The 26686-nt window shown below is 36.8% G+C and overlaps 1 protein-coding gene across 1 annotated transcript in view; it reads right to left on the bottom strand.

Annotated features, from left to right (window-relative positions):
* The window catches only part of TOX (thymocyte selection associated high mobility group box), a 290979-nt gene that overhangs the window by 40283 nt on the left and 224010 nt on the right, over window positions 1-26686 (bottom strand). The window contains exon 4 of the mRNA XM_045560889.1: window positions 5504-5785. Within this exon, the coding sequence (XP_045416845.1) occupies window positions 5504-5785 (282 nt within the window). The remainder of the gene's footprint in view (window positions 1-5503; window positions 5786-26686) is intronic.

The following is a 26686-nucleotide window of genomic DNA, read 5'->3' as shown; positions in this document are numbered from 1 at the left end:
TATATTAATTTAATTGCTGTGGCTTAAGAAATTCTTTAAAAGTATCATACATATTATATCTATAATGTGATGAACAGTTGCATAATATAGTTCAATGTCAAAAATATCAGACTTCCAAGTCCCAATTTTAATATTTTATCCCATTGCTAGATAAATGACACTTGGTTCTAACACTGCTTGATTTCACTTAATATTTATAGAAACCTGTCTGTTTGTCATTTTTACTTTATTCCAGGAGTCTTGTTGCCTTTAGAAAAGTGGCAAATACAAACTACTTCTCTAAAGGTTTATTTAATTGCTGCTCTAGTGACTTATCCTATTTGCTTTGATGAAAAAACCTTCTGCTTCTGTCTAGTATGGCAGAGCACATGCATCGATGAACTACCAGATTAGTAACAAACCGTTAAAGGCAAAAACTAAGTGAAAGCAGGAACTCAGGAAAAGCAGAGTACTAAAGTCAGCGTTCATACTGAAGATACTGTTGAACCTGGTGTAAAATTGAGGTAAAGGGTGTAGTAGACAGAAGACAACGCCCATGGCTCACCAAAAGCAAGACGTTTAATAGGAGGGGGTCCTAGTAAAGTCAGAATGTAAAATAACTAGACTCTCAGTGCAAGGGTGAAGTAAAATAATTTCCTTTATACGTGCCCTCCCAGGACCTGCAAGGATGATTGCTCTGGAAACTTGATACGAAATGAAGAGTGGCACACAATCTCTTCTGTTCATTCACAAACAAAAGCCAGCATTTGCAAGAATTTGTAGCCTGAATACATACAGGGGTGGTCTGAAAAAATTTAGGTCGTGTGGTTCTAGATTGTAATGGTCCAAGAAATATGGTAGAAGCAAATACAAATTATCACTGGAGGATTCCACTTTCAAACCAGGTCTAAAAGAATTCTTATAAAGTTCTAACAAATATCAGCTCTCATTCAAAAATCACAAAAAACAAAATGAAACAAGCTATTAAAACCAACAGAATCAGACCCCAAAAGACTTCATGTATTAAATCAGCAAAGCAAAGGTATAAAACAAATATGTTTAACATGCTTAAAGGAATAAAAGAGATTAAATAGATGGGTAAAGAGCAAGCAACTAAAAAGAGTCCAAAAAGATTTGAGAAAGAACCAGATAAAAGTAGAAAAAAAAATTGAGCTTAAAACCTCAATAGATCATTTTGAATTTCAAATTAGATATAGCTGAAATGAGAATTATGAACTGGAAAACTGACACATATAAATTAATCAGAATGTAATCCAGAGAGGCAAGGAAGTAGAAAAGGTGAAAAACAAGAGTTGTGGAGGAAAGGAAAGAAAAATCTAACATTCATCCTCTCAGAATTATAGGATTAAAATGGAGCAAGCATGGGGTAGAGGCAATATCTGAAAAAAACAGAGGATGAAAACTTCTCAGAACTGATGAAAGACAGAAATGATTCAATTCAGGACAAATGTCAAGAAACCCATGCACATCACAATGAAGCTGCAAGACACCAAAGACAAGAGAAGATCTGAAAACCAGTCAGAGAGGAAAGGCAGATTAGACTGTGAGGCAGTAGAATTCTCAAAAGCAATAATGGAACAAGGATTCAATGGAATAATATAATGTCTTCAGAATGCTGAAAGAGAATAACTGTCAAACTAGAATTCCGTACTCAGCAAAGATATTTTTTAGGGTAAGCATGTTTCCAACAAACCCTCGTGAAAGAACATTTTAAAGGTATAAAAAAAGTGATGTCAGGTGAAGGAAATACACATGTGAATACATCTAAAGGAAAAAAAAAGACTGTATAAATAATAAAAATAGCATTTCATGAGGCTTTTTAAATTACAGAATTCAATTAAATTATAATTAAAATGAACAACAGCAATAACAGTCCCTAATATAAACTGGGAGGCAGGCGTATAGAGTTAAAGTAATCTAAGAAAGAAGGTAAAGATATCGGTCAATTTTAGACTTTTATGCAACTGTGTACCAGGGTAGCTTCTGAAAGTAGAGAAGAAATATAAAATTCCTAATCTTAAAATGGGAAAGAAATATTAGAATGAGAAAAATAAGAGCAACCTTAAATAAGGCAAGAAAGAAAAGCAAACATAGAATATTTGTGGGATAAATAGAAATCAACATACTTAGATATAGAAATAAACCCAAGTATTTTGGAATTTATATTCATATAAATGCAGTAAATGTTCCATTTAAAAGTAAAAGATCATCTAACCATATGCCATTTATAAGAGATACACATAAAACATAAGAATACTTTCAACAGAAAAGCAAAAAGTAAAAGGATGGAAAAATATATACTGTGATTGTTAGCCCATAATTTCTGTAAAGGGAAAACTGTGCCAAAAATGTAATGCCAGATGCTTTAAGTGTCTTAAACTATCTTATATATTACAAATACTGGATTACCGGCTTAGAACTACAAGCTGCCTAAGTTTATATTTCTTTGATGCTTTACTGTACATCTCATTTATGACAACACAGCTTCACAGCAACCAAAATCACGGGTAGTGCTTATAAGGGGATAATTTATTTTACTGATGTAATATTTACAATATTTCTCTCTGTCAAAACAGACTTATTTCATTTAATCATTCAATTAGATAATTAGAATCAATATATAATTGCTTAAAGAGAGCACAAAGTGTTAAGAAGGAAGCTTTAAAAGCTGCTTTTTCTGACGTGAAACCAAGTATTCCTTTTTAGTTTGCTTGTTAGAAATGATTTAAATGATCTTTTTGACTTAATGCTATTTCCCATTTAACTGCAGCTGTTGCACTACAACATTCCACATAAATCCTACTCACATATAAAGGAAAAATTCCAGTTTAATCTTTTACTGTGATGAAGAATGCTTGAGCATTTTCATCAGAGGATTTTTCTAGCCATTTAATAAATATAAGTTCAATAAATGAGTAGGAGGATTTTGAATCGGAGAGAAGGTGAAAAACAGTGTGTAGAATTGGAATGGAAGGGTGAATTTTCTTGAGATGAAAAATACACTTAAACTTAACATGACTTTGTGAAATGTTCAAGTCATTTTAATGGGTGCATTCGTGAGAAATCCACCCCTAAACCTTCACACATCACTAATTCGGGAATATATCACTATAGAATATGCATTCTACTATACAATGCTTACATAATCACTAATAAAGAACCATAAATTATTTGAGATGTGGACACTGAGTGATTGGATCACTCACTGGCAAATTTCATACCTGGAAGCTTATAACACGTAAATTCATGCCTTGGCAAAATTATAAAATATGGACTTAAGGGGTTAATAGCAAATGTCGGAATCTGTGAAATGTTATTTCTATGAATTTCAGATTTCTACCCACTCTTCTACTGTATAAGTTGAAGATTGTTGAAAATGCTGTTGTAATTAAAAATTATCCTGTATAAAATTTACTGTCAGAAGATGCTACTAATTTTGCATTTAATTTCCTGAAATGTTGGCAATGAACACTGATAAAGATATAATCCAGATGCACAAATGGATCTTTACTATGAACAGATTAATTTTTCCCCGCGCAATATAGTATGTATCATCTCTGTTTAGGAAATTGACGTGAATTATCCAGCATAATCCAAAATCTAGATCACTGGCCGCAAACAAATTCTTGGTGTTCACATTTAGGTCCAGGTACTCACTGGCTGTTAGGTACCATTTGAATAATCCATATTTTCTAAAGAAAATTATTTTGCCCTCTAAATGGTCAATTAAAGGACAGGCTTTCACTAGCCCAGTAAATTATTTATGTGATATCAATTATTCTCCTCTTGCCTTTTTACCTAACTTGTGAGAGACTGTCTCACTGACAACAGGGAGAGACAGCGGCGGTGGAGGGATTGGCGGGGCAGTGATTTCTGCCGTGCAGCTGTTCTAAAGCATGCCTGGGATTTGTTTTAATCATGTATAGAAAGACAGCAGGCACGGGAATGATTGTTACCAAGTTTATACCAGATCCCTAGAGAGGAGGCACGGTGCTCCACACAGGGCCACGTGGGGGAGCACCCAGCTTGGCCAGGTGGCAGAAAGAGGGCAAGGGTAAGGCATGCCCAGAGCTTTTATTGGGGATTTTGCGGGAAGGGATGGGTGAGGCAGGGTAGGCCTGCTTGGGTTGGATAGTTTGAATAATTTTGGCAGGCTCTGGGCTATAGGGAGTCATCCCCAGTTGTTCAATACCTTGCCTGGGGGTGACATAGGGCAGGGGGAATGTTGGCTTGGTGTGTGAGAGTTTGACAAACGAGATGGCTGGGGTGCAGCTCTGAATCGATTGGTTTGTACGTCAAAGGGGAACTAGCAGGCAAGTCGTTCACTATTTCTAGGAACTAGCTAGCCCTGAAAGGAGTCATCTCTCCATGGTCGAGGCCTCAAATGCCAAAAGATCAAAAAAATAAGAAAATATAGTTAATATAGCAGTCTTGTCTTTGTCATCAGGCTAAATAAATATGTGAATCACTATTTATCTGGACCTTTAAAAAATCAGTGGAGTTATAGGAAAGTTAAGTATATATATTAAGACCTCACAGTGTTGCCTTTGGTAGCATCTTGACAGTTTAATTTCTCAAAAACAAAATTTTCACAAAGGTGAAAAGAAAACAAAGTGTCTGCTCAAGTGAGTATTCATTAATAAGATTTTTTTTAAAGGAGGAATATCTAGTACTAATGTAATAGCAAGTGTTTTTCACAGTAACTAGGCACAAGAGTCCTCCTCACTGGGATGAATGTGGAAGATGCTTAACTGATAATCAAGGCAATACAAAGATAACTTTGGTGTCAGAATGAGAGTGTACTCAGTTTTGGTGCATTTTTAAAAGTTGTCTCTAACCTTTAGGAGAACAAACTACCTTCTGCAGCTAAGTTTCTAGTCTAAGGGCATTTAAGACTCATCTCCCCGTCCAGGTAACTTCAAAGAATGACACAGCTGGGACAGATAGAGAGACAACCATACTGGCATTGGGTTATCAAAAAGTATGCAACGAAACACCACGGCTTCTGCTTTAGGAAGGGAGTCATCTTCTATCCCTGGCACTTACCATCCTCATTCTCAGTATGAAATGGTTAGGTCAGGTGATCACAAAGGTTTCATCTAACCATGACCTTATAACATGCAGTGCCTTCATCTTACCCGTGGGAGATTGCCTTCTTAAAATAAAATGGTTACGCTGAATAGACGTTTTTGAAGGAGTGGTGAATTAGGCTTCATTCTGGATGTTGAGTGCCTTACTCACTACACAGATCCTATCTTTTGTGGGTGCAAACAACTTTTATGCTTAATACATCTGTATGTAAAGGGTTCGGTAGGAACTTAAAAGTATAGTTGGACAAGCAAGTGGTTTAGTCTGTTCAGTTTGTAATCTCATGCTTCCTTGACAAAGTGTACGTTCCCTACCAATGTTTCTCATTTGGATATATGAACTTGCACCCATCACAGGCCAAGAAAGGTGCCAAAGAATATTTTCCCATCGGTTCTAAAAAAACCCCTATTCCTACCTTAGAGGTCTCATCGCCTTCATCTTCATGCACTGAACTGGACGGTGAGGGAGTTGCAGACTTGCTTCCAGGTGGGGAAGGGGAGTTGTGGGGAACGTTGCTTCCTCCCATATTCAAACCGAGCTGAGCACTCAGCTGTGTCTGGTTGATGGTGGTCAGCTGGCCGTGCGGCATCATTCCCGGCTGCGGCCTGATGTCTGCGGGCCGGTCCCTCGGTCTCATGGCTGCCATCTGAGGGTGGGAGCTGTACTGAGCTCCTTCCGGGTTCCGTATATCTTGCATCTACAATGGATGAATGAATGAATGAATGAATAGGAAAGAAATAATTTTTCACAAACATGTTTCTGGCAAAATTTTTTTTTTAATTCTTTAGACTGCAGGATGTCTTGCTGAGCCACACACACATTAATTTTCTCTGGGGTAAAATAATCCTGACAGTATATGTCACCCTAAAGGATACCAGAAGAATATGAAGAGAATAAAATTTGTGGATTCACTCAACGTCATATTTCATTACTCAAGATCTGATTAATTGTATTTACAGTCTTTCTGTACTAATGAAATGTAGACATAGATCATTAATATATAATTATACATTATGTCATAATCATAATATATTTATATGATGTAAGTTTCAAAATGTTGATGCTCATTAGAGTGTCTGTCAAAATTATGTAATTATTAGTGATTACAGTATTCACAGCAATTCATTAAACCCTTTTTAAATTTATCCTGATTATTTAAGAAAGGTTTTGGGAGTTAATAAGTATACTCTTGTTCTTAGTTTAAATCTTTATAAAGTAGTATTGACCAAAATGATCTTCTAACTACCAAACTCAAAACACTTACAGGCCGGCATTCACTATTTGATTAACTGACTATTGAAATGACTTGACTGCACAGTCAGATTTGAAAGTAAAGCTCTAAAGTTGCAAGGTCACCATATTAATCCTTTATGCTATCTGGGTCACTGTTTTTTTTAGCCTTAATGAGACTCACTCTTGTAATTCAAGCAATGAATTTTGTCTTTGTAAGGATTAGAATTAAAAGCATTGGAGGATGAAGCTCTTAACGTATCTAGAGGTCAAATGTGCTGTGTAAAAGGAGAATGGTAGATTTCACTTAACATTTCTCTGGCATTTTCAAACTTAAAGTAATGGGGAATATTTTGCGGTGCTTACAGAAGCAGCTCAGTTTTTCCATTTTCAGGGAGCTTGGGGAATTTGGGCAGGTAGAGGGTGTGAAAAACAAGAGAGGAAAAAAAAGAAAACTGGGGGAAAAAGGATATATGGCTGAAGTTACATGTTGGAACTGTAAAATCAAATTAATAATGTTTTCTTACTCTTTCATTATAAAAGAGAATCCCACACAATGTCAGATGTTTAGTAAATTACCTGTCTACAAATGTTCTTGTGACGTGGAAATACTTTGAAGACCAATTAAGTAAATTAGTCATAGTTTTTGTTTTTGTCTTATAATAATAGAATCATTTCTCTCTAGTTATTTTTACCAATCTAGTTCAATCTATCTAAAACTGAAATTGCAGCTGTTTAGGGCGCCCCTGCGTGCCTGTGTTCCCCTCTGTAATAGGTTTACTGCCTCCACCACGAGCCCTCCTAGTAGTCAATTTCACCCCTTTAGATCTTTTCCAACTCTCATTACTGCTCCGTCCTCAGACTCAGTTTCAGGCATCCTAGACTCCTGGTATTTCTTGGTGAAGGCTTAGGCTGGGCCCATGATTTTGCACCTGCCATTTTCCCAGTCCAAACCAACAATTTTTCCATAATCAAACTGTATTTCTCCAACCCTACAGAAGTAGCTCATAATTCTTCTTTTCATGAAGTCCCTCATTAAGCTGTTCTTACTCTTCAGTGATACATGTAAGAGCGGCAAAGGCTCTTAGTGACTCAGTGACAGTCTGTGGAAGAGGAAAATGGGGGACGGAAGCCCAAAGTGCAAGCTTGTTGAATGTTTGTGGAATAAATTTATGAATAAATATAAAAGAATAAATGAATGAGTAAAGCCCAGAGAGGTTAAATGACTTGCCCCAAACCAAAGAGTTGGAGTTAAAATCCGCATCTTCTAATTCCAGTCTTTGACACTTCCCACTGTATTAAGCAGCTGATTCATCATTTTACATATCCCATAAAGGTTGTAGCTAATTAAAGATAATTAAAACACCTTTTCAAATGTTGTTTACCCAAATCAACAACTGCTTTATCTAGGCCGTTCCTATCCCCCCTACTCACATTTATGAAAATGGTTTTGCCTCTTCTTAGTTGGTCATGTAACATCTATGTAATACAATCTGTTCTTCCTTAGGAAAGAAAGCTAGCTTTCACAGATATCCTTAAAGTCGTGCCATTGACAGAGGGGACCATAAAAATCAGGACCGGGTTTTGAAAATACACAGAAGAGACAGTATATATTAATGCTAAGGTTTTTTTTCAGGCCTACGCTCAAATGTCCTAAAGTTCTAATTTTTTTATGCCCTTAGCACGCAGAATTGCTCTCATTATGGGCATAGAATAACAGATACATGCCCGCAAATGCTCACTATCTAACCCCAGGGCAGCTTTCTCTCCCAGCCCTGCACCAAATAAGGCACTCACGTGCACATTCAAACTTATGTTTGTAGAATACACTTTTATAGCCCTATATATTAAAAGTATTAATATTCAGTACAAAATCATACTTAAACTAAATTATTTTTCCCAAAGTGCGTAACTAATTGCTATCTTTATTTCTTCTTCGCATAAATTCCAAGTTACAAAACACGTACAGTCTGTAACGTATCTATTCTGAGCCCAATTCTTCTCACCCTTTCAGAAATCTCCAGGTTTTAACATGATATTAGAGGGGATGATTTCTAAATCAATTTTCATATGGTTTCCAGATTTATGACCACAACGAAAAGTGTTCCCAATGCTTAAAACAATCTCATGTTATTTGCAGTTCTTTGAATGGTTTTCTCCTGTTGTTTTGTGTAGTGGGTAGGTCAATCTCCGAGCACCATAATCTGCCTTCCCACCCTAGTCCTTCCTGGGAGGTAAAGGAAGTGGGCGTGGCTATGGAGGCGTGACAGCCTCATTAGTTCAAAATACTGTGTCACCAATGGTGTTAGGTCAGGCAGGTAGCTTTAACACCGAATCAAAGAACGATTTTCCTGCGTGGAGAGTAGCAAGCATATCTACCTCTTCAGCCCTCAGATGCCTGTACAGTCAGATCTTAACACCCACAGTCACATTTCTAAATTAGGAGGAGTATTTCATTTTACCTTGCTTTCATAACGGGCAGTTCAGTATTAATCACTGCCTAATGCATACTATAGGGAAAATTAAACTGGATGGAGTTCCACTGATTACTGAAAATAAGAATAATTAGTACCTCATGCTGGTAAGCAAATGTTTTGATTACTGGTTTCCTTCTAGAAAGACATTGATCAATTACAGCTCCTTCATGTCAAATACAAAACCTGAACTAGCAAAATATTTCCTGTTAATCCCTAATATTTTAAATTTATTGTGAATAAGTCACATAAATCATGCTTAATAGCAACAGTTGTTCTCTCTGATTCTTCTTGACTCCTTTGCTGACTTTTCTTTTCTCTACAGCTTCCCCTAACATTCTGTTCCAAGTCATGTTTCTTCCACTCAGCTGAGATTCACCACGGTTTTATTAATCAGAAATGTTCTAAATTAAAATGTACAGTTCTGACCCGAATTCCAGGCCTAATTCTGCAACTGCTTGCTAGACATTGCTCCTTGGACATCACTCATGCTATTATTCTAGAAAGGTGAACAAAATTTCCTTTCCCAAACCTGTTTTTTTCTATGTGACCAGTTTTTGTTACTGACACCTTCATTCTCCTTGTCAGGTCTACTCAAAATGTCCCAGTCATTTTTGACTTTTTCCTTTTCTACCCAACTCTTTTGAGTTCTGTTGAGTCTACGCCAATATCAATTTTTTCCACTGGCCCTTCCATCCATTTCCACACGCACTCATCTATCTCAGGCCTTTACTACCCCTGCACTTGTAGTAGCTACTTAACCAAAAACTAACCTCTTCACATCTACCCTGAAGACTGTTGTGAAATCAATCTTCATGAGCCATGGGCTCAAAAACTTTCCGATGACATCTGGCCACAGAATTAAATCCAAACTCTTCCGCATGACATTAAAGGTTCCAAATAATCCTTATTCCCTAGAACTGTCCTTCACATACTCTATTGTCCAGCTGAACCCAGTGAATTGCTATTCTTTGCCCATGTCTCTCTCCCTTGATCATGTGTCTGTGTTTATGCTACTCTTTCATCATTCAGTAACCATTTTCTGAGAATTTTCTGTCTGAAATTTTTAAAAAGAGGGGAATAAACCCCATATTTTGCTCAGTGATTTGTAGCTTTCCTAGGACTTTGACCTGTGGAGACTTTGAATGCCCCTTTCAGGAAGCCACGTAGAAATGGCTATTTTGCACAAGCCTGTTCAAGTTGGGAGAGGTTAAATGATCTCAGACCTTTCTACCAACAAAGATTGAAATAAAAATGAAATACGCTTATTTTGTATACTTGTGCTTTCCCACAATTCCATGCTGCCATTAGCATCTTCACATATCCAAACCCTGAATATACTTTAACCTCACATTCAAAAGTTGGCTCTTCTACAAAGCTCCAAGAACCTTCTTATTCTGAACTGCCAAAGCATTTGGTGTGTACTTTCTTCATGGGACACCACTTTAAAATTTCTTAGTCTAATGCATATGTACCATCCAGATAGTAATCTCCTTGATTACTCTCCAGGACTAATACATTTTTCAGTCCCTCATGAGAGCTCTTTTAGTTTTATAGTATTCCAGGTATTCAAAAAATTTTTGCTGTGTCAGTGTGTTAAAGAAATGAATACTGTCAGTATAAACTGACTTTAATGGTTTCGATGATTTTCCTTTTTTTCTGTGAACTTCTTAGTCACAAGATGAAAAGATTTGATTAATGTCTGTTTCCCTTTGTGGCAGAAACCTCAAGTTGTACCCTTTGACATCCATTTTCCTTTTGTTCTCAGGAACAGGCCTCCAGCATTTGGCTGTCTGATCACCAGCCTGCTAAAGGAGGGCATCTGGAGCTTCCCTGGCAGCCATGTGTGGTCCTGTGACCATGACACGCAAGTGAAAGCACTGTGTGGTACTTCCAAGAAGGCTCCTTAAAGGGGAGAGCTCACCTTTCTTTGTTCCTTTCTACTTCCTGCTGGCAAACATGTGGGGATGATGGTAAGAGCTAGGGAAAGTGTCTTGGACCAAAGTCTAGCACCTTAAGGATGTTGGAGGCACAAGAAAGGAGTCTGGGGGTGTGACTATCCTGGAGCCTGAACAAGCTACTTATTTGCTGCTGTTGTTGTTAAATAATATTTTATTACAGAATAGTTTTAGATGTATAGAAAAGTTGCAAAGCTAGTACAGAGAGTTCTAGTGCATTCCACACTCACCTTCCCCTATTGTTATCGTCTTACATTTTATATATATATATATGTATATATATGTATATTTTATTTCAGAATATTATGGGTGTACAAACGTTTTGGTTACATAAATTGCTTTTGTACCATTTGAGTCAAAATTGTAAGTGTGTCCATCACCCAGGTAGTGTGCACTATACCCGTTAGGTGTGAATTTACCCCCTTCCACCTGCTGGATTTCCAGTGAAAGTTACTTCCATATGTGCACCTAAGTGTTGATTACTTAGTTCCAATTTAATGGTGAATACACATGGTGTTTATTTTTCCATACTTGTCATGCTTCGCTCAGAAGAATGGTCTCCAGTTCCATCGAGGATAATACAAGAGGTATTAGTTCACCAGTTTTTTTTCTTATGGCTGAATAACACTCCATGGTATACCTATACTACATTTTATTAATCCACTCATGTATTGATGGGAACCTGGATTGTTTCTACTTCTTTGCAACTGTGAATTGTGCTGCTGTAAACATTTGAGTGCAGATGTCTTTTTTATAGAATGTCTTTTTTTTCCTTTGGGTAAATACCCAGTAGTGGGATTGCTGGATCAAATGGTAGTTCTGCTCTGGCTACTTATTGTGGGAGTCTTGAATGTGAAAGGGAAGTAAACATCTATGGTTGCAGAGTCACTGCCATTTGGGGTTTTCTGTTACATGCAGCTGAACATGATCTTAACTGATATGCCCTAATAGATTACAAACTCAAAAAAGCAGGAAGAGAATCTATTTTGTTCACCATTGTAGCTCTAGTACTGAGAACAGATCTTGGTACATAATAGATACTCAACTCATAGTTCTTTAGTTACACTGATAGATTTAGGCCAGGTACAATTAGGATTGATGCTGCCTTCACAGAAATAGTGTTATAAATCCTTGATATCTTGGGAACTTTATTTGCTTAATTTCTAGGGCTCAAATGTCTCAAAGCTAATTTCTAATGTGTGTATTTCTCATTTTGTTTATTTTCAAGCCCAGTGAACTCATATTTCCTTGGCTAAAAGTCCACCTGTCATTGGCACTTTAGTTTTGAGTGGCTCTTAATATTTATCACCTCATTTGGGAAACTCAGTCCATTTGCAAATGGATGCTGGATTTCACCTTTTTGAAAACCAGATCTGTTCCCCAAAGTTTTACAGATTGCTGTTGAGGAACAATGTCAATTAAAATAATGGAGGGGGATAATGATGATGAAGAGATTTTAATTTTTCCAATTAATGGAAAGCAAAAGTGCCATTAGAATTAATTAGGAAACCAAAACAGCTCTCACGTATTGTCCCTCATGCCAGGCCTTGTCACCCACGGCTTGGTGCTTCTCCCCTTGCCTGGTTACCTGCAGCTTTAGAGCAGCTGGCTGAGGACAGAGCTCAGGTGTGAAACTTTAAGCACAATATTTGATAACTATTTCAGCACGTGTTTTCACTGTATTTTCCTTGGATTTTCTTTGAAAAGGAAAAAAAACCTACATTGCTCATCTCAAGTTATTTTTTAAAAAATGAGTAAGATTTTGGTGTAACTAGAATACTAAAAAAATAAAAATATCCTTGGAATAACATTAGTTATATTAGTGACTCAATGGTGTTAAAATTGCATACTTGGATGGCACCAGAATGACTGCAGGCCTGCCTTTCAGTGTTTAAAACTGCGTGTGTTTCACAATCCTTCCAGAGTCTATGTGCTTCCTTGAAACATCAGCACCCTTCCCTGTCCAACATGCCAGCCTTGAAAGCTATCATTATCTCTGCCTCTAGCAGACAATCTATATCAAAACAGTTGTACACATAAAACTCCACCGCCGCCTTGGCTGGCTCTGCTCTGATCCAGCTGTTTGAGTGCCTAACAGTTGGTACACAGAGCGCTGGAACAGGGGTAGCCCCGAGGCCTTATTTGCTAATGTTGCTCACCAGCTGCTGCTTTCTGTGGTCTTTACAGGCAAAGCCTGGAAGCTTGCCAGTTGCAGCAGGAGCAAGAGAACGTGAGGAATCTCTGAAGTCCGTCCATTTACCTCTGTCTGTCAGCATTTGACACCCTGCGCTGTGGAGTGCTTTCCCCAGGGTGATGAGGAGACCCTGCTGGCTTTGGCTGTGACAAGCGCTTACTCTCGGTCCCTTTTATACACACTATCAAACACACACCATCCTTAGCATCTAAGGAAAAACTTCTGAGCCTTGCTCTTGGTTGTCCACACAGGCTTGCATGATTAATTGGGGCAGGAAAGCGAAGCGGTTTCATTTTTCTTAGGAATAATGCACTCCAAGAGTCTATGAGAGGAATGTAAATGTTGATATTATTTAAGTCTCAATTTGATTACATATTTTTGCCAGGGATTCAATTAATATGTAAATGTATACACCAGGACAAATGTGTGGGTAAATTTAATAATCAAATTTTATTTATTATTTTCCTAAATGCATTTCCAAGACAGAGCTTAATTATTTGTTGTCCAAACAAATTAAATAAATCATTTTTACGTGATCTCCTTGTGCAATGTATTTGTTGTTTAGAAATGTGTACTTTAAATAAATTTTATCTTAACATTTTTGCCATTAGACTTCTGACACTGAACACTGGTAATTGACATCGAAAGAGGGAAAGTCTGGAAAATACATATGTTACATTTTCAAAGACTAAGAAAAATGAGGTTCAAAAGAAAGGTTGGACATTTTTATAAAAACCTATTTTTATCCTCAATATCTTATGTCAGAATAACTTGATTTCAACTCTAAATTTCCAAAAGCAAAATTGTTTTTGAATTTAACATTTGGAATCTTCGATTTTCTTCCAATGGACCATAGAAACAAGGAAGGTTCAGATTTCTTTACAGTATGGTAAAATGGAATATTAGAGTAATTAGAGTAAATAGTCATTATGAAACTATTAATCACGGGAAAGCAAGAACTCTGGAGCACAACTCATTAGGTACTTGCTAACTGGACAGCCATAGCACTCTCTAGAACCACCACCACTGGGGAAGATTAAAACTGCCCCCCAAAACAAATGCTCATGCAATTCCATGTGTCTGCCCACTATCCTTCATAATCTGGTCTCCTCCATGAATGGGACCCTAATACTCAAGGGATCTGGTGTGTTAGGAGAGAAACACCACTGAAGCGTTTTAAAAGTGACGGCTGAAAAAAGTGACGGGTGAAAATCACATTGGCTAAAACCCATGTCACCAATTTTTTCTTGCAGTCCTCTCCCAGGGATGAACCCTAGATCACACAGAGGGAGGGGAGGACCCTTGCCTGGCCCTGGTGCTCCTCTGAATGACACTTCTGCTTGTGTTGAACCCAGCAGATCCCGAGAGAAGAATCTTAGTTGCCTTACTGTATACATCTGGATTCATTTTTATAAACAACGGAAAAAGCAATTTTACTTCATTTTATTTGATTTATTTTTCTTCCTTTTTCTAGGTGGGAGGTCACGTGCTATAGCGGAGGGAACCCTGCTCACGGCACCAGGCTAGCACTGTTTCTAACGAGTTGTCTTCCTTTTAATTTCTTTGTCTCTCATATTTCACCTTTGCAAAATGGAGATAGTCTGTCAACAACAAATATTTACTGAGTGCCTACTATGTGCTAGAGCTGTTCATGGTACCTGGCAAACCACGGTGACCTCGCAGACTGAATGAATCACAGCCCTGATGCAGTTGCCCAGGGGCAGAAAGAGACAAGACAATAAAGTATTATCTGTCCTTTGCTGGTTAGTGAAAGGTTTAAGGAGCCAAGTCAGAGAGAAGTGTGCTGACTTTAAATGCTTGCCTTAGGGTACTGCTGTGAGGATTAACTAAGGTAAGGATTATGAAGGTGTTTTGTGAAAAATAAACTCATTTCTGTGGTTGTTGCTCATGCCAATGTTTATCTTTGGTTACCATTCTTTTTTATATATATTATTTAATTTTATTTATTTCGAATATTATGGGTGTACAAATGTTTTGGTTATGTAAATTACTTTTGTACCATTTGAGTCGAAGTTATAAGCGTGCCCATCCCCCAGATAGTGTGCACTGTACCCGTTAGGTGTGAATTTACCCATGCCCTCTTCCCCCTCCCACCTGCTTGATTTCCGATGAATGTTATTTCCATGTGTGCACGTGAGTGTTGATTGATTAGTCTGCAGTGAGTCACTGACATAGTTGTGGCCAAGCATTCTGGTAGCCGAACACTTGCATCTGTGGGGACCTCCCCCGGGATGGGCTGGGCAAGCTCGTAGTCAGAGAGCACAGGGTTTCACTGCAAGAAAGTCACCGGCCTAGATAAAGGGTGAACTTATAACCTGAGTTTTAATAGCTCCCTGATCCAGAGTAATAGGCTAACTAGTAGATACAAAGTTCAAAAAAATTTTAATGTATAAAAAGGTATTCCAGTTCCTAGCACGGCATTTCCTTCCATAAACTATGTACATATAATCTGTCCTTTGGATCACAACTAGGGCCAGGAGGTTACGGGGTAGAGTGATGCCTTTTAACTGCACAGTTGGAAAGATGTTTTCTACTCAGATTGAGCCACCTCATTTCTGATTGCTTCATGGCAATGCCATTTGTCTCCTGCTGTGATTTTTAAACTATCAACGTCAATATTACCAAGCTTGACACACTGTGCTTCAGTGAGCCCTTAAAAGGGCTTCCTTGCCCAGCACAAATAAAGGAAACGTGCAAATTGGCAACAGGCAAAGTTTACTTTTAATCAACAGGGAGCATCTCTCATAATTCCAGTTAATGACAAGACATGAGGGCCTCGTCGACTATAAGCTCTGTCTTGTCTAAAAGGGTTTTGGGGACCATGTGGTACACCCCCAGTTCCCAAAACATCTGAATTAGCAGTTCCTACAAAATTTTACACTTCTGGTAATAGGAGTCTATGATGATTAGAGTTGATAAAGCCCTTTATTTGTATAGATCATGCCTTTGGCATCTGCACTGCCAAGTGCAGGCAGTGTTTTGGTCATGGGGGCTATGATCTTATATTAAAAGTGTATTTGAACATGCTAATGTCTGTTCACATCTCATTTGTTTTGATGTGCTCAGAGAAGGGACTGAATAATGTGCCTTATTTCCAGAATACTTTCAAAGACTTGTGTGCATTGAAACAAAAAGAAAGGGTTGGAAGGGTGGCAAAAAGAAAATTGGGAAGTGCTACAAGACATGCCCTCCGGGAGTTGTGGTTTACCTACCAGAACTACTCTGTATATTTATAGCAGCACAAGTTAGCTAGAATGGTTCTTTATACTATATTTAAACCTGAGAATTTAACTTGCTTTCTCATACTTTCCACTGGAATGTTAATGGGATGCTAGCAAAGATGGAGATGTCAAGTGGAATATTGACTTCTTAACATCAGTTCAGAATAGTGATATTTGAGTTCATTTAGAGGCTCTTAAATCATTAGATACACATGACATTCAGCTTAAAAGTACATCACAAGAAGGAAAATTAAAACCTTATATTCTGCTTGAGTCAGATAGCTTCTCCATGCAGAATATTTGTATGTCCCCAAGTTATTGGGGACTTGAAGAAAAGCACAATTTTAAATTAGTATTTTATTATGGAAATCATCCAATAATCCTTTTAATAGTATATTATAAAACATTAAAATAGCATGAAACCAAGATAGGAAAAGACTGGAAATCCTCTCCTTTTGAGCATGATATTAATAACTTCAGAAAATCAGTCCAGGAAAATTACAATGTCTTTCAGTTCCTTTAAAGTGTCTGACTCTGTAAGTGACCTTAAGCTCCTTTAAAACAATTAAAAGATTCAAATATTTGTCTGCCAAAATTTTATAGCATGTTAGATAATGGGATGAACGTAGTTATATACAGTCTTTATATTTCTGGGTATACCTAATTTAGTTAATATTAACATTACTCACTCACTTATGTTTTTATATACTTTGAGTCATAGAAGGTCAAGGTCTCAAAACTAATCATAAAAACTACTGACTGCTATTCATGCTAATATAATAACCCTTTCTTTAAAACAACTGCCAATAAATTTCATTATAAAAAGTTATTAAAAGGGTTAAAAACCTATTAAATGTCAAGGAATTTGCCTGACTCAAACTTCTAATAAAGAAAGAGAATAGGCTTTCTTTCTGAATTATTTAAATCTTTACTGACTGTGCACTGAACCATGAAATTAGAAAAGTGTTATTAGAAGTATTCTCTGGTTTTTATAAAACTTGGAGCCCAGAATGTATCAAGCCATAGTCTTTAACTAGACTAGTTAAAGCAGTAGGTTTTTAATCCCAAATACATGGCTTCTACTGATATAAAGATCATAATTAAAACTCTATCCTGTAACTTGGCGATAATAAAATTTTTATTACAGAAGCACACATGTTCATTTAGAATATATGAGCTACATGTTCTAATTTTAATTTGGACAAATATCTTTAATTTTGGGGGGATGTTTCCATGTCCACTAACATAGACCTTCTCAACCAATAATTAGGTTCTAATAGTGACAAATTTTAAAGCACTAATGTTAAGAATTTGAATTATCTATCATTTACAAGTTTAATACTTACCAAATAAACATCAAAATTAGATAATTATGATCTAAAGAGTTAAAAAAAAACTATCATAATCCTGAATGATTATAACCCTGTATGACAGATGGCATAAAATAAACTTGGGTAGCAATTATTAAAAAATAGAAAATATATCTTTCACACTTTAAATCTGTTTCTCCAGGAAACCACGCTTAGCACCACTGATTTGATCTGGTTTCTGCAGGACAAGCAGGGAACTCTCCTCAACTGCTCAGTCCTAGCCTTTGATAACAGTGGCTTTAAGTTCTCTTATTAATAATATCGAATACTTATTGGTTGCTATGGTTTGGATATTTGGCCCTCCCAACCCCATGTTGAAGTCTGATCCCCAGTGTTGGAGGTGGGTTCCAATGGGAGGGTATTTGGGTCATGGGAGTGGATCCCTCATGAATAGATTAATGCCCTTCCCCGGGGTGAGTGAGTTCTCACTCTACTGGTTTCTGCTGCAGCTCCCCCCAAGAGCTACTTGTTAAAAAGAGCTGAGCACTTCCCCCACTCCTTGCTTCCATTCTTGCCATGTGATCTCTGCACACACTGTCTCCCCTTTGCCTTCCGCCATGAGTTGAAGGAGCCTGAGGTCCTCACCAGATGCAGATGCTGACACCATGCTTCTTGTACAAACTGCAGAACCATGAGTCAAATAAACCTCTTTTGTTTATAAATTTAGCCAGCCTTAGATATTCCTTTATAGCAACACAAATGGACTAAGACACTGGCCCCACCTAATATGCCATGCACAGTTCTAAGAGGTTTTCATGGATTGGCTGCGTGAGCTCTCACTGTAATCAGGTGGGACTGGCCATCACTGCCATTGGACCCACGAGATGCCCAAAGTCTCAACAAGGGGATTCTTCAGTTATTCAGTAAGTGGATCCGCTGGAATTCATCACAGGCTTCCTGACCTCTAAGCCTGTATCATAATCATGACACCTATACTAGTGACACAGTGTATGATCTGATGTTTTGAGCTGTTCTTTTAACAAATGATGGTTGGAAGGGATTGATGGGGAAGATGCAGCTAGAATCCAAGATGACTGAATTTAATGCCATGATTCCTTGGGTAAGAAATTCAGTTAAAAATTTTTTACTGAACACTTACTCTATGTCTGGCACTCGGAGAAGTCCTAGGGGAAATAAAGACGGATAAGGCTGGCCCTGCGCTCAAAGACCTCACATGCAGTAAGACCTACTATAACACAAGTCAGAGGGGACTAGTTGCTATGACCAAAATTACGCTGCTCTAGAATTGTAGGGAACAATGCCACAAGAAGGAGTCTGTCTGCACTGCATTGAAACTGCAGTGAGCCTCACTTAAAGTTAAGAATGTTTTAACATAGGAAGACATATGAAAAATGGAAATGAGTAGAATGTAACTCTGGAGGCAACCTAATTGACACCAGACACATCATCTGATTGTTTGACAGTCAGTATATCTGCTATATTTTCATAAGAATAATGATTTGTCTAAGATAATGTGAAATAAAATGAACAAACATAAAATAATTATGTGGCTTTTCATCTAAAGTTAAGGATGATTTTAAACCTTAAAAATTCGGTATACAATAAAATCATATTTTTAAAAAATGTGACTATGAGCAATGTGACAGTTTGATTACCATTTGGGAGTCAGTAATGTGATTGTTAAGTGTTTTACTTTGTAAGTCTTAGGATGGCTAGAGATGTAGCCTGTAGTCTCCAGACTATATGTCAGAAAAGATGGTGAAGTATGAAGTTGTTCTAACTGAAAGAAGCCGAAAAATAAAAAAAAAAATACTGACATTTGATGCCATGTTAGCAGAGAGATCATTTCACCAATCCCCAAATATGGGCCTAATGTTTCAAAAATAACTTGGGCTTTTTTCATTGGGTCCTAAAAAACATTTATGGGCACAGCAACAGTAGCCATTTTTATCTGGATCTTGACAACATTCATTTCATTAGCTAAAAATGTTGCCACATAAATTATGCTTTCACAGAATGACTGACTCAAACATTTTGATCAAAACCTTCCTTTATATTGCCCCACTTGTCAATCAGTGCCATTCACTCCCTAGTGAGGCATGTTATCCAGGAGGAAAGAAGGAAAACAAAACACTCTGCAAGAGAAAGCAGAGAGTACACGAGCCTTACTGTGGTCTGGATTGGGCTCATGGATTAATTATATGAAAGCTTAATAACTCTCTGAGACAGAAAGAAAAAGGAAAAGGAGTTTGAAACAGATTTGCTGTGAGGAATGAGCATTTCTTTCCCTTTAATAGTAAAAGACTAAACGGATGCTTGATGGGTTTAGGAGAGCCGGTTTCAGGAAATTTTAACAGAAAAGAAGACCTTTCTCTACTCATTTCGTTCAATTTTTGATGCAGACAACTGTTTTCATTTACTTAATCATTAAGTCTTTCTCACCTGATCTCACTGAGGAAGGTGGTGGATAGGTGAGACATTAGGGAGCTGTTGACTTTAAAGACATAGCAAAGCTTGCAGAATCATTTCTAGGCCATTGTAAACTTTTAAAATTGTCCACAAGGGGTTCAACCACAGGAGGGCGGTGAATACATTTGTTGATTATAATGATTCTGGTGTGGTCCCAGCCATTACAGGGAGGCCGTCTCAGAATAAAAATTCAATTAGGTTAGTGGTTAACTCTGAATATTCATGCCAGAAATTTGGATAACATAATTTCAGTAAAATGTCCAAATATTCTCAGGAAAGAGAGTGTCTTTTCAAATTTAATATAAATTTAATTTGGTATCCTAGTAATTTTTTTCTGTTTGTTTTAATTCTTGTTGAAAACTGTTCTAGAATGCTTTCTCTCACTTTTCTGTCCTGGTTAAACATCTGATTCTAAATGAAATGTAATATATATTTTATCAAGAATCTCGAAAGATTTCAAAAGCATGAATTTTCCTCTCAATAATCATTTTGCAGTTTTATGGCTGTGGAATGTGGAACAGACTGGACTAATTATATGTTGGTCTGTGGGCATGCTCTTATTAAATATATTTTTGGTCTTTAAGTGGTAATAAATGAAAAGAAAAGAAAAATAAAGTAATAGCCAGCCAATTGACAACTTTGTTTAGTTGGAGTCTTGCGAATAATGATTCTAATTTACCAGGGGAATTTTTCTTAATTAGAAGTATATTCTTTCATTATCTTTTTTCTAAATTATAGTAATAGCAATGACATGTTTTAACAACAAAAAAGAACTACTATGATCTTAGATAAAGCCTAAAGCCTATTTGAGGATAAATGCAGATACTAACAGAACTACTTAATAAAAACCTGTGTTGTAGAAGACTTTACTTGCATTTAGCTACATTGTTGTATGAGAAGGTACAATGACTGACAAAGTCACCAAGCATTGGTTCAACAGTAAAGTCCAACAAGGGCAGAGCTCTGGACACTGAAAAGGATAAATTATTTCAGGATTTGCATAATCACTAGACGGATAAAACTCAAACATTTCATTGCTATGGGAATAAAAATAGAAGCATTATTTATTACTAAAACTTAATTGCAACATAGTAACTGATAGGAACAGCTGTTATTAGAACTTAACTACTGGACACAAACTTTTAATCTTTCTATCCTTTTCTTAAACAACGCCATAAGGCAATCTTAACTTAGGTAACTTTGCAAAATGATGCCCTGCCTCTTGAAAAAATGTTAATTGGCAGAATGGCCATTTAGAATGGAATTACAATTTTACTAATTGACCATTTATATCTTGACACTTGAAACTGCTGTCCTCTTATTTCCTGGTGACACAATAGTCCAAATACCAATGTCAAACTGAGTGGCTTTTAAAATAATGTTAAATATGTGTGTTACTGCAAGGCAAGATATTTCTTGCAAGTTATGAAAAATGCACTTTGCTCACGGGTAAAATGTGGTTTAATGGTATGGAAATAAGTTCACAGTTCCTCTACATTGTATTTACAATTTTGTGTCTAAAACATATTTAATATCTCTAGCATAATTATATGACCACAAGACGACAACTCCAATAAATGGGAAAAGTCTCAATTACATTGATCAACTGAAGGAAAGAGGAACTCATGTTATTAAAGTTTAGAGCCTATTATAAGGGAACAAGAGAGAATATCTACCCAGCAGTTTTAAAATTTAAAACCATCTGATTATTTTTCTGAATCTACATTTACAAAGGCTAATAGAATTTTCCAGGAACAATTTATTTTCTCAAGGAAAGAAGTATTCTTGGCAAAGACAGAAGTCAGAACCTTTTGGAAGAAGTGCATTATATTTTATTTCCCCTTTCATAGGCCAGGGGTATTTTAGTTAAAGACTATAAACACTTATATTTTAATGTTTTTCTTTTTTAATGAAACAGGCAGATAGCTTTTATTTGGCTTCTGCTCCTTGCATTCCTCCCCAAACTTTCGGGGCTGCTCACCATGTGTAGCACACATGCAGGTGCTGGCCCCGATTCAGGGCAGGGGTTGGAGGAACTAAAGGGGAAGGTCAAGATGAACAGGCTCTCTACCTTTCAGTCTCACTCAAGGGCAACCTCCTCAGAGACACTTTCCCTGACAAGCCCATCAGAGCTGAATCTGTCCTTCCCATCCCAAGCATCTTTTCCACAGCATGATCATAACCTACAATTATCTAGGGCAAGACTCTGCACACTTTAACATGCACATGAATCTCCTAGGGATCTTCTTAAAATATGATTCTGATTCAGAGAGTCTAGGAAGGGGCCTGAGACTGTGCATTTCTAGCAAGTTCCAAGGTGGTGTCTGTGTTGCTGGAACGTGAACCCAAGTTTGAGGAGCAGGGCACTAATTCGTGTATTTCTTGATTGTTTGACTCTCCTGACCAGGATCTAAATTCTGAGGGCAGGTTCCTTTGCCTGCCTTGCTTACTGCTCTGTTCTCAGTGCCAAATTCAGGCACACTGAATAACTGGGCTCGGAGGGCAGAATTAGGCTGTAGCCACTGAATTGCAAGCCACGAGGCAAAGCTTCATGATCTCCAAGGGAGTTTCATCTATTGTTTGCAGATTCTTTTGCTAGTCCACAGGATACAGAATGAACAGCTGTCAATGTGGCACTTTGGCATGGCTTTTCTGTGGGATGGACTGATGAGAAAGTTATCTCTTGCAGGTCTTGGGTTATTATTAATTAATAGAGAATAAGAAATACAGGGGCTTCCATCCATTAAGCATGATAGAGTTCATTGGCTAACGTGGGCATTAAACCATGACTCCTGGTCTTTCAAAGTTTTAAAAATCTAGGGTAAAATCTTCCTAAAGTACTTAAAATTTAGTTATTTAAAATTTCCTGACATATTAATAACTTAAGAAAGAACTAAATGAGAATAAAAGTACAACTTAATAAAATTTGTGGGATGTGACAAAAACAGTGTTTAGAGGAAAATTTACACCATTAAATATATTAGAAAAGAAGATCTAACATTGATACAAAGCTTCTACCATAGGAAACTAGAGAAATAATAGGAGATATTTAAGCCTAAACCAGGCAGAACAAAAGAAATAATAAAAACTAGAAGAGGAATCAATGAAATAAACAAAAAAGAATGGGGAAAAAAAAAATCAAGAAAGCCAAAAGCTGATTCTTTGAGAAATTAATAAAATTGATGGACCTTTGAACATGTTAATCAACAAAAAAGATGACAGAATTCACCAACATCATAAATGAAAGAGGGATCATTACTACTGATCCCAAGGACATAAAAACTAAAGAAGGAATAATATGATTAAATTTGTGCTTACAAATTTGACAATTTAGATGAAGTGGAGTAATTCCTTGAAATTAAAAAACTATCAAAACTCACAGAAAGAGAAACAGAGATTCCAAATAATCCTACATATACTAAATAAATTGAATCAATAACTAACAATCTTCTAAAAAGAAATCAGTAGGCCCAGATAGTTACTACCAAACATTTAAGGAAAAAATTATATCAGCTCTCTACAATATCTTCCAGACATTAGAACCAGATAAAAGACTTCATAACCCATGCTATGAGGCCAGCATTACTCTAACACTAAAAGCAGACAAAAATACAAGAAAGGAAAACTACAGATCAGTAACTCTCATGAACATAAATGCAAAAATCCTCAATAAAATATTTATAAATCAAATCTAACAATGTATAAAACAATTAGACACTACAGTCAAGCGGGATTTATACTAGATATGCAAAGTCAGCTTAACATTAGAAATTCTATCAATGTATTCCAACACATCACAGGCTAAAGGACAAAAATCGTATGATCATATCAGTAGATACAGAAAAAACATGTGAAAAAATCTAACAGCCATTCATGATGAAAAACCTTAGCATACTAGGAATAAGAAGGAACTTCCTCAGCTTGATTTTTTAAAAATCTAGAAAAACCCTACAGTTGATATCATACTTAATATTGGGAAAGTGAGTGCTTTCCCCCTAAGATCAGGAACAAAGCAAGGATGTCTCCTTTCACTACTCTTATTCAACATTGTACTGGAACTCTTACCTGACGCAGTAAGACAATACAAGAAAATAAAAGGTTAAACAGATTGAAAAGGAAGAAATAAGACAGACTTTATTCACAGGTGACGTGATTATCTATGTAGAAAATCTCAAAGCATTAAGAAAAAGTCTCCCGGAAATAAGAAGTGAATATAGCAAGTATATGGGACATAATGCTTTTCTATTAATATATAACAACAGAGAAAAATTGGAATTTGAAAATTTTAGAAATGCCACTTACAATAGCACTCCAAAAATGATATACTTAGGTATAAATTTAACAGAACATGGACATGCCTTATATATAGGAAACTACAAAACTGATGGAAAAAAAAATCAAGGGAGATCTAAATAAATGTAGACATATTCGGTGTCCATGCATCGGAAGAGTCAATATCATTAAGAGGTCCATTCTTCTCAACTCAATCTATAGATTCAATGAAATCCCAATGAAATCTCAGCAAGCTACTTCATAGATATTGACAAAATAGTTCTGAAATTTATATGGAAAGGCAAACGACCTAGAATAGCCAACACAATACTGAAGAAGAACAAAGGTAGAGGACACATACTGACAGACTTCAAGACTCACTATAAGGCTACAATAATGAAGACAGCATGGTATTGGCAAATGAATAGACATACAGATCAATGGAACAGAATAGAGAGCCCAGAAATAGACCTGCACAGATACAGTCACTGATCTTTGGAAAAGAAGCAAAGGCAATTCAATGGATAAAGATAGTCTTTTCAACAAATGGTACTGGAAAATTGGATATCCATATGCAAAAAAAAAAAAAAAAGTTAAACAGAATCTTTTATTCAATATTGGTGGGAATACAAAATGGTACAGCTAATGTGGAAGACAGTTCGGCAGTTTCTTACAAAATTGAACATAGTCTTGCCATACAATGACCATACAGTTAGCAACCATGCTTCCAGAGATTTACCCAACTGACTTGAAAACTTATGTCTACACCACAACCTGCACACAAGTGTTTATAGCAGATTTAGTCAAAATCACCAAAAAAGTTCTTCAGTAGGTGAACAGAGGAACAAACTGTGGTATATCCATACAATGAAACATTACTTAGTGATAAAAGAAAATGAGCTATCAAGCCATGAAAAGACATGGATGAACATTAAATGCATATTGGTAAGTGAAAGAAGCCAGTCAGAAAAAGCTACCTAGTACTGTAGTAGGTAGCTTTGTCCTTCAAATCCCAATTGAGGGACAATCTACAAAATACCTGACTGGTTCCATAATCCTTTTAATCATATGACATTCTGGACAAGGCAAAGCTAGAGAACCAGTAAACACTGGTTGCCAGGCATTCAGGAAGGGGAGAGGGTTGAATAGGTAAAGCAAAGGGGATGTTTTTAGTGTGGTGAAACAATTCTGTATTGTACTGTAATGGTGAATGAAAGACAATACGCATTTGTCAAAACCCATAGGATTTAACTGCACAAAAAGTAAATCTTAATGTATGCAAATTTAAAATATTATTTAGGTGGTTGGGGGATCCCAGGGTGGAATGTATCATGTGACAAAAGAATGTTAATGTAGTGCAGATATATGAAACAACCTCACTGAAGGGAGTGGGATAAGATGCTGACCTAAGTAACTCTGGAAATGAATAGAGTCTATAAGACTAAAGGCAAAAGAACTGTCCAGAAGCCCTGTACTCTAGTTGATAAAGTTCTTTCCCATGTACGTATGGGTTCACAATTCTGATACCAGTATGCATGTGCCATGGAATGGAATAGTGAAGCAAATGGACAGCAGATGGTGAGGCCAGGTTTCTCATGACTGTGGTGGGAGGTTACAGCAAGGGAAGCAAGGGAAGGAGGCTGTGTGGCAATGGATTAGCACTGGAGAGATCAGTATGAACTCAGTTTAGCTTAATACAGATACACATGTTTACAGATAGAAATATTTATCGATATCTGTTATATATACAGGTCAGTATCCCTATATATATCTCCCTATGCTGTCAGCTAAGAGGTCCTTGAAGCAATAAAACTCCAGTTGCAATGAGCACCTGTAGCACTAAGATATTAGTTTCTGATACCATTCTCCAAGAAAAGGAACCAGGACTTGGAGAAATGGCTCGTTTCTAGCACAGGGGCAGAAAATATACAAAATAAGCCCAGAGAATTTTGTAGTGGCAGGCGGTAAGAAAGTGTTCAAAATACTGTAGAGAAACTAACAGCGCATACAGACAGTGATGAGCATTTCCCAGATGGAGAGAAGAGCAAACTGAAAGAGCTTCCATTGGCCAAAGCTGAAACAATTTGAGCAATAAAAAGTATAAAACAGTATTGAATCATAACCCAAAGTATAAAAATAAATAGTACATGAGTACGGTAGTACCATGAGTACATAGTGATAAATATGAATGACTGAATAAATAATATGGGGGAGAATATACAAGTCTCCAATGCAGAAGAATTTCAAATAATTTATGTAGATACTCACCTTCAAAGAGGAGGAACATAAATCCCCACTCCTTACATGTGGGATGCACATAACGACTTTCTTCCAAAGAACATGGAAAGGGAGAAACGAAAGAATAACTTAACAGTGGAGAACCCTGACAAACACTGCCTCAGACAGGTGACCACAGTCAACCTCAGCT

Source organism: Lemur catta, chromosome 9 (assembly GCF_020740605.2).
Source record: "Lemur catta isolate mLemCat1 chromosome 9, mLemCat1.pri, whole genome shotgun sequence".
NCBI classification, from domain to species: Eukaryota; Metazoa; Chordata; class Mammalia; order Primates; family Lemuridae; genus Lemur; species Lemur catta.
This window is presented reverse-complemented; position numbering and strand designations above follow the sequence as displayed.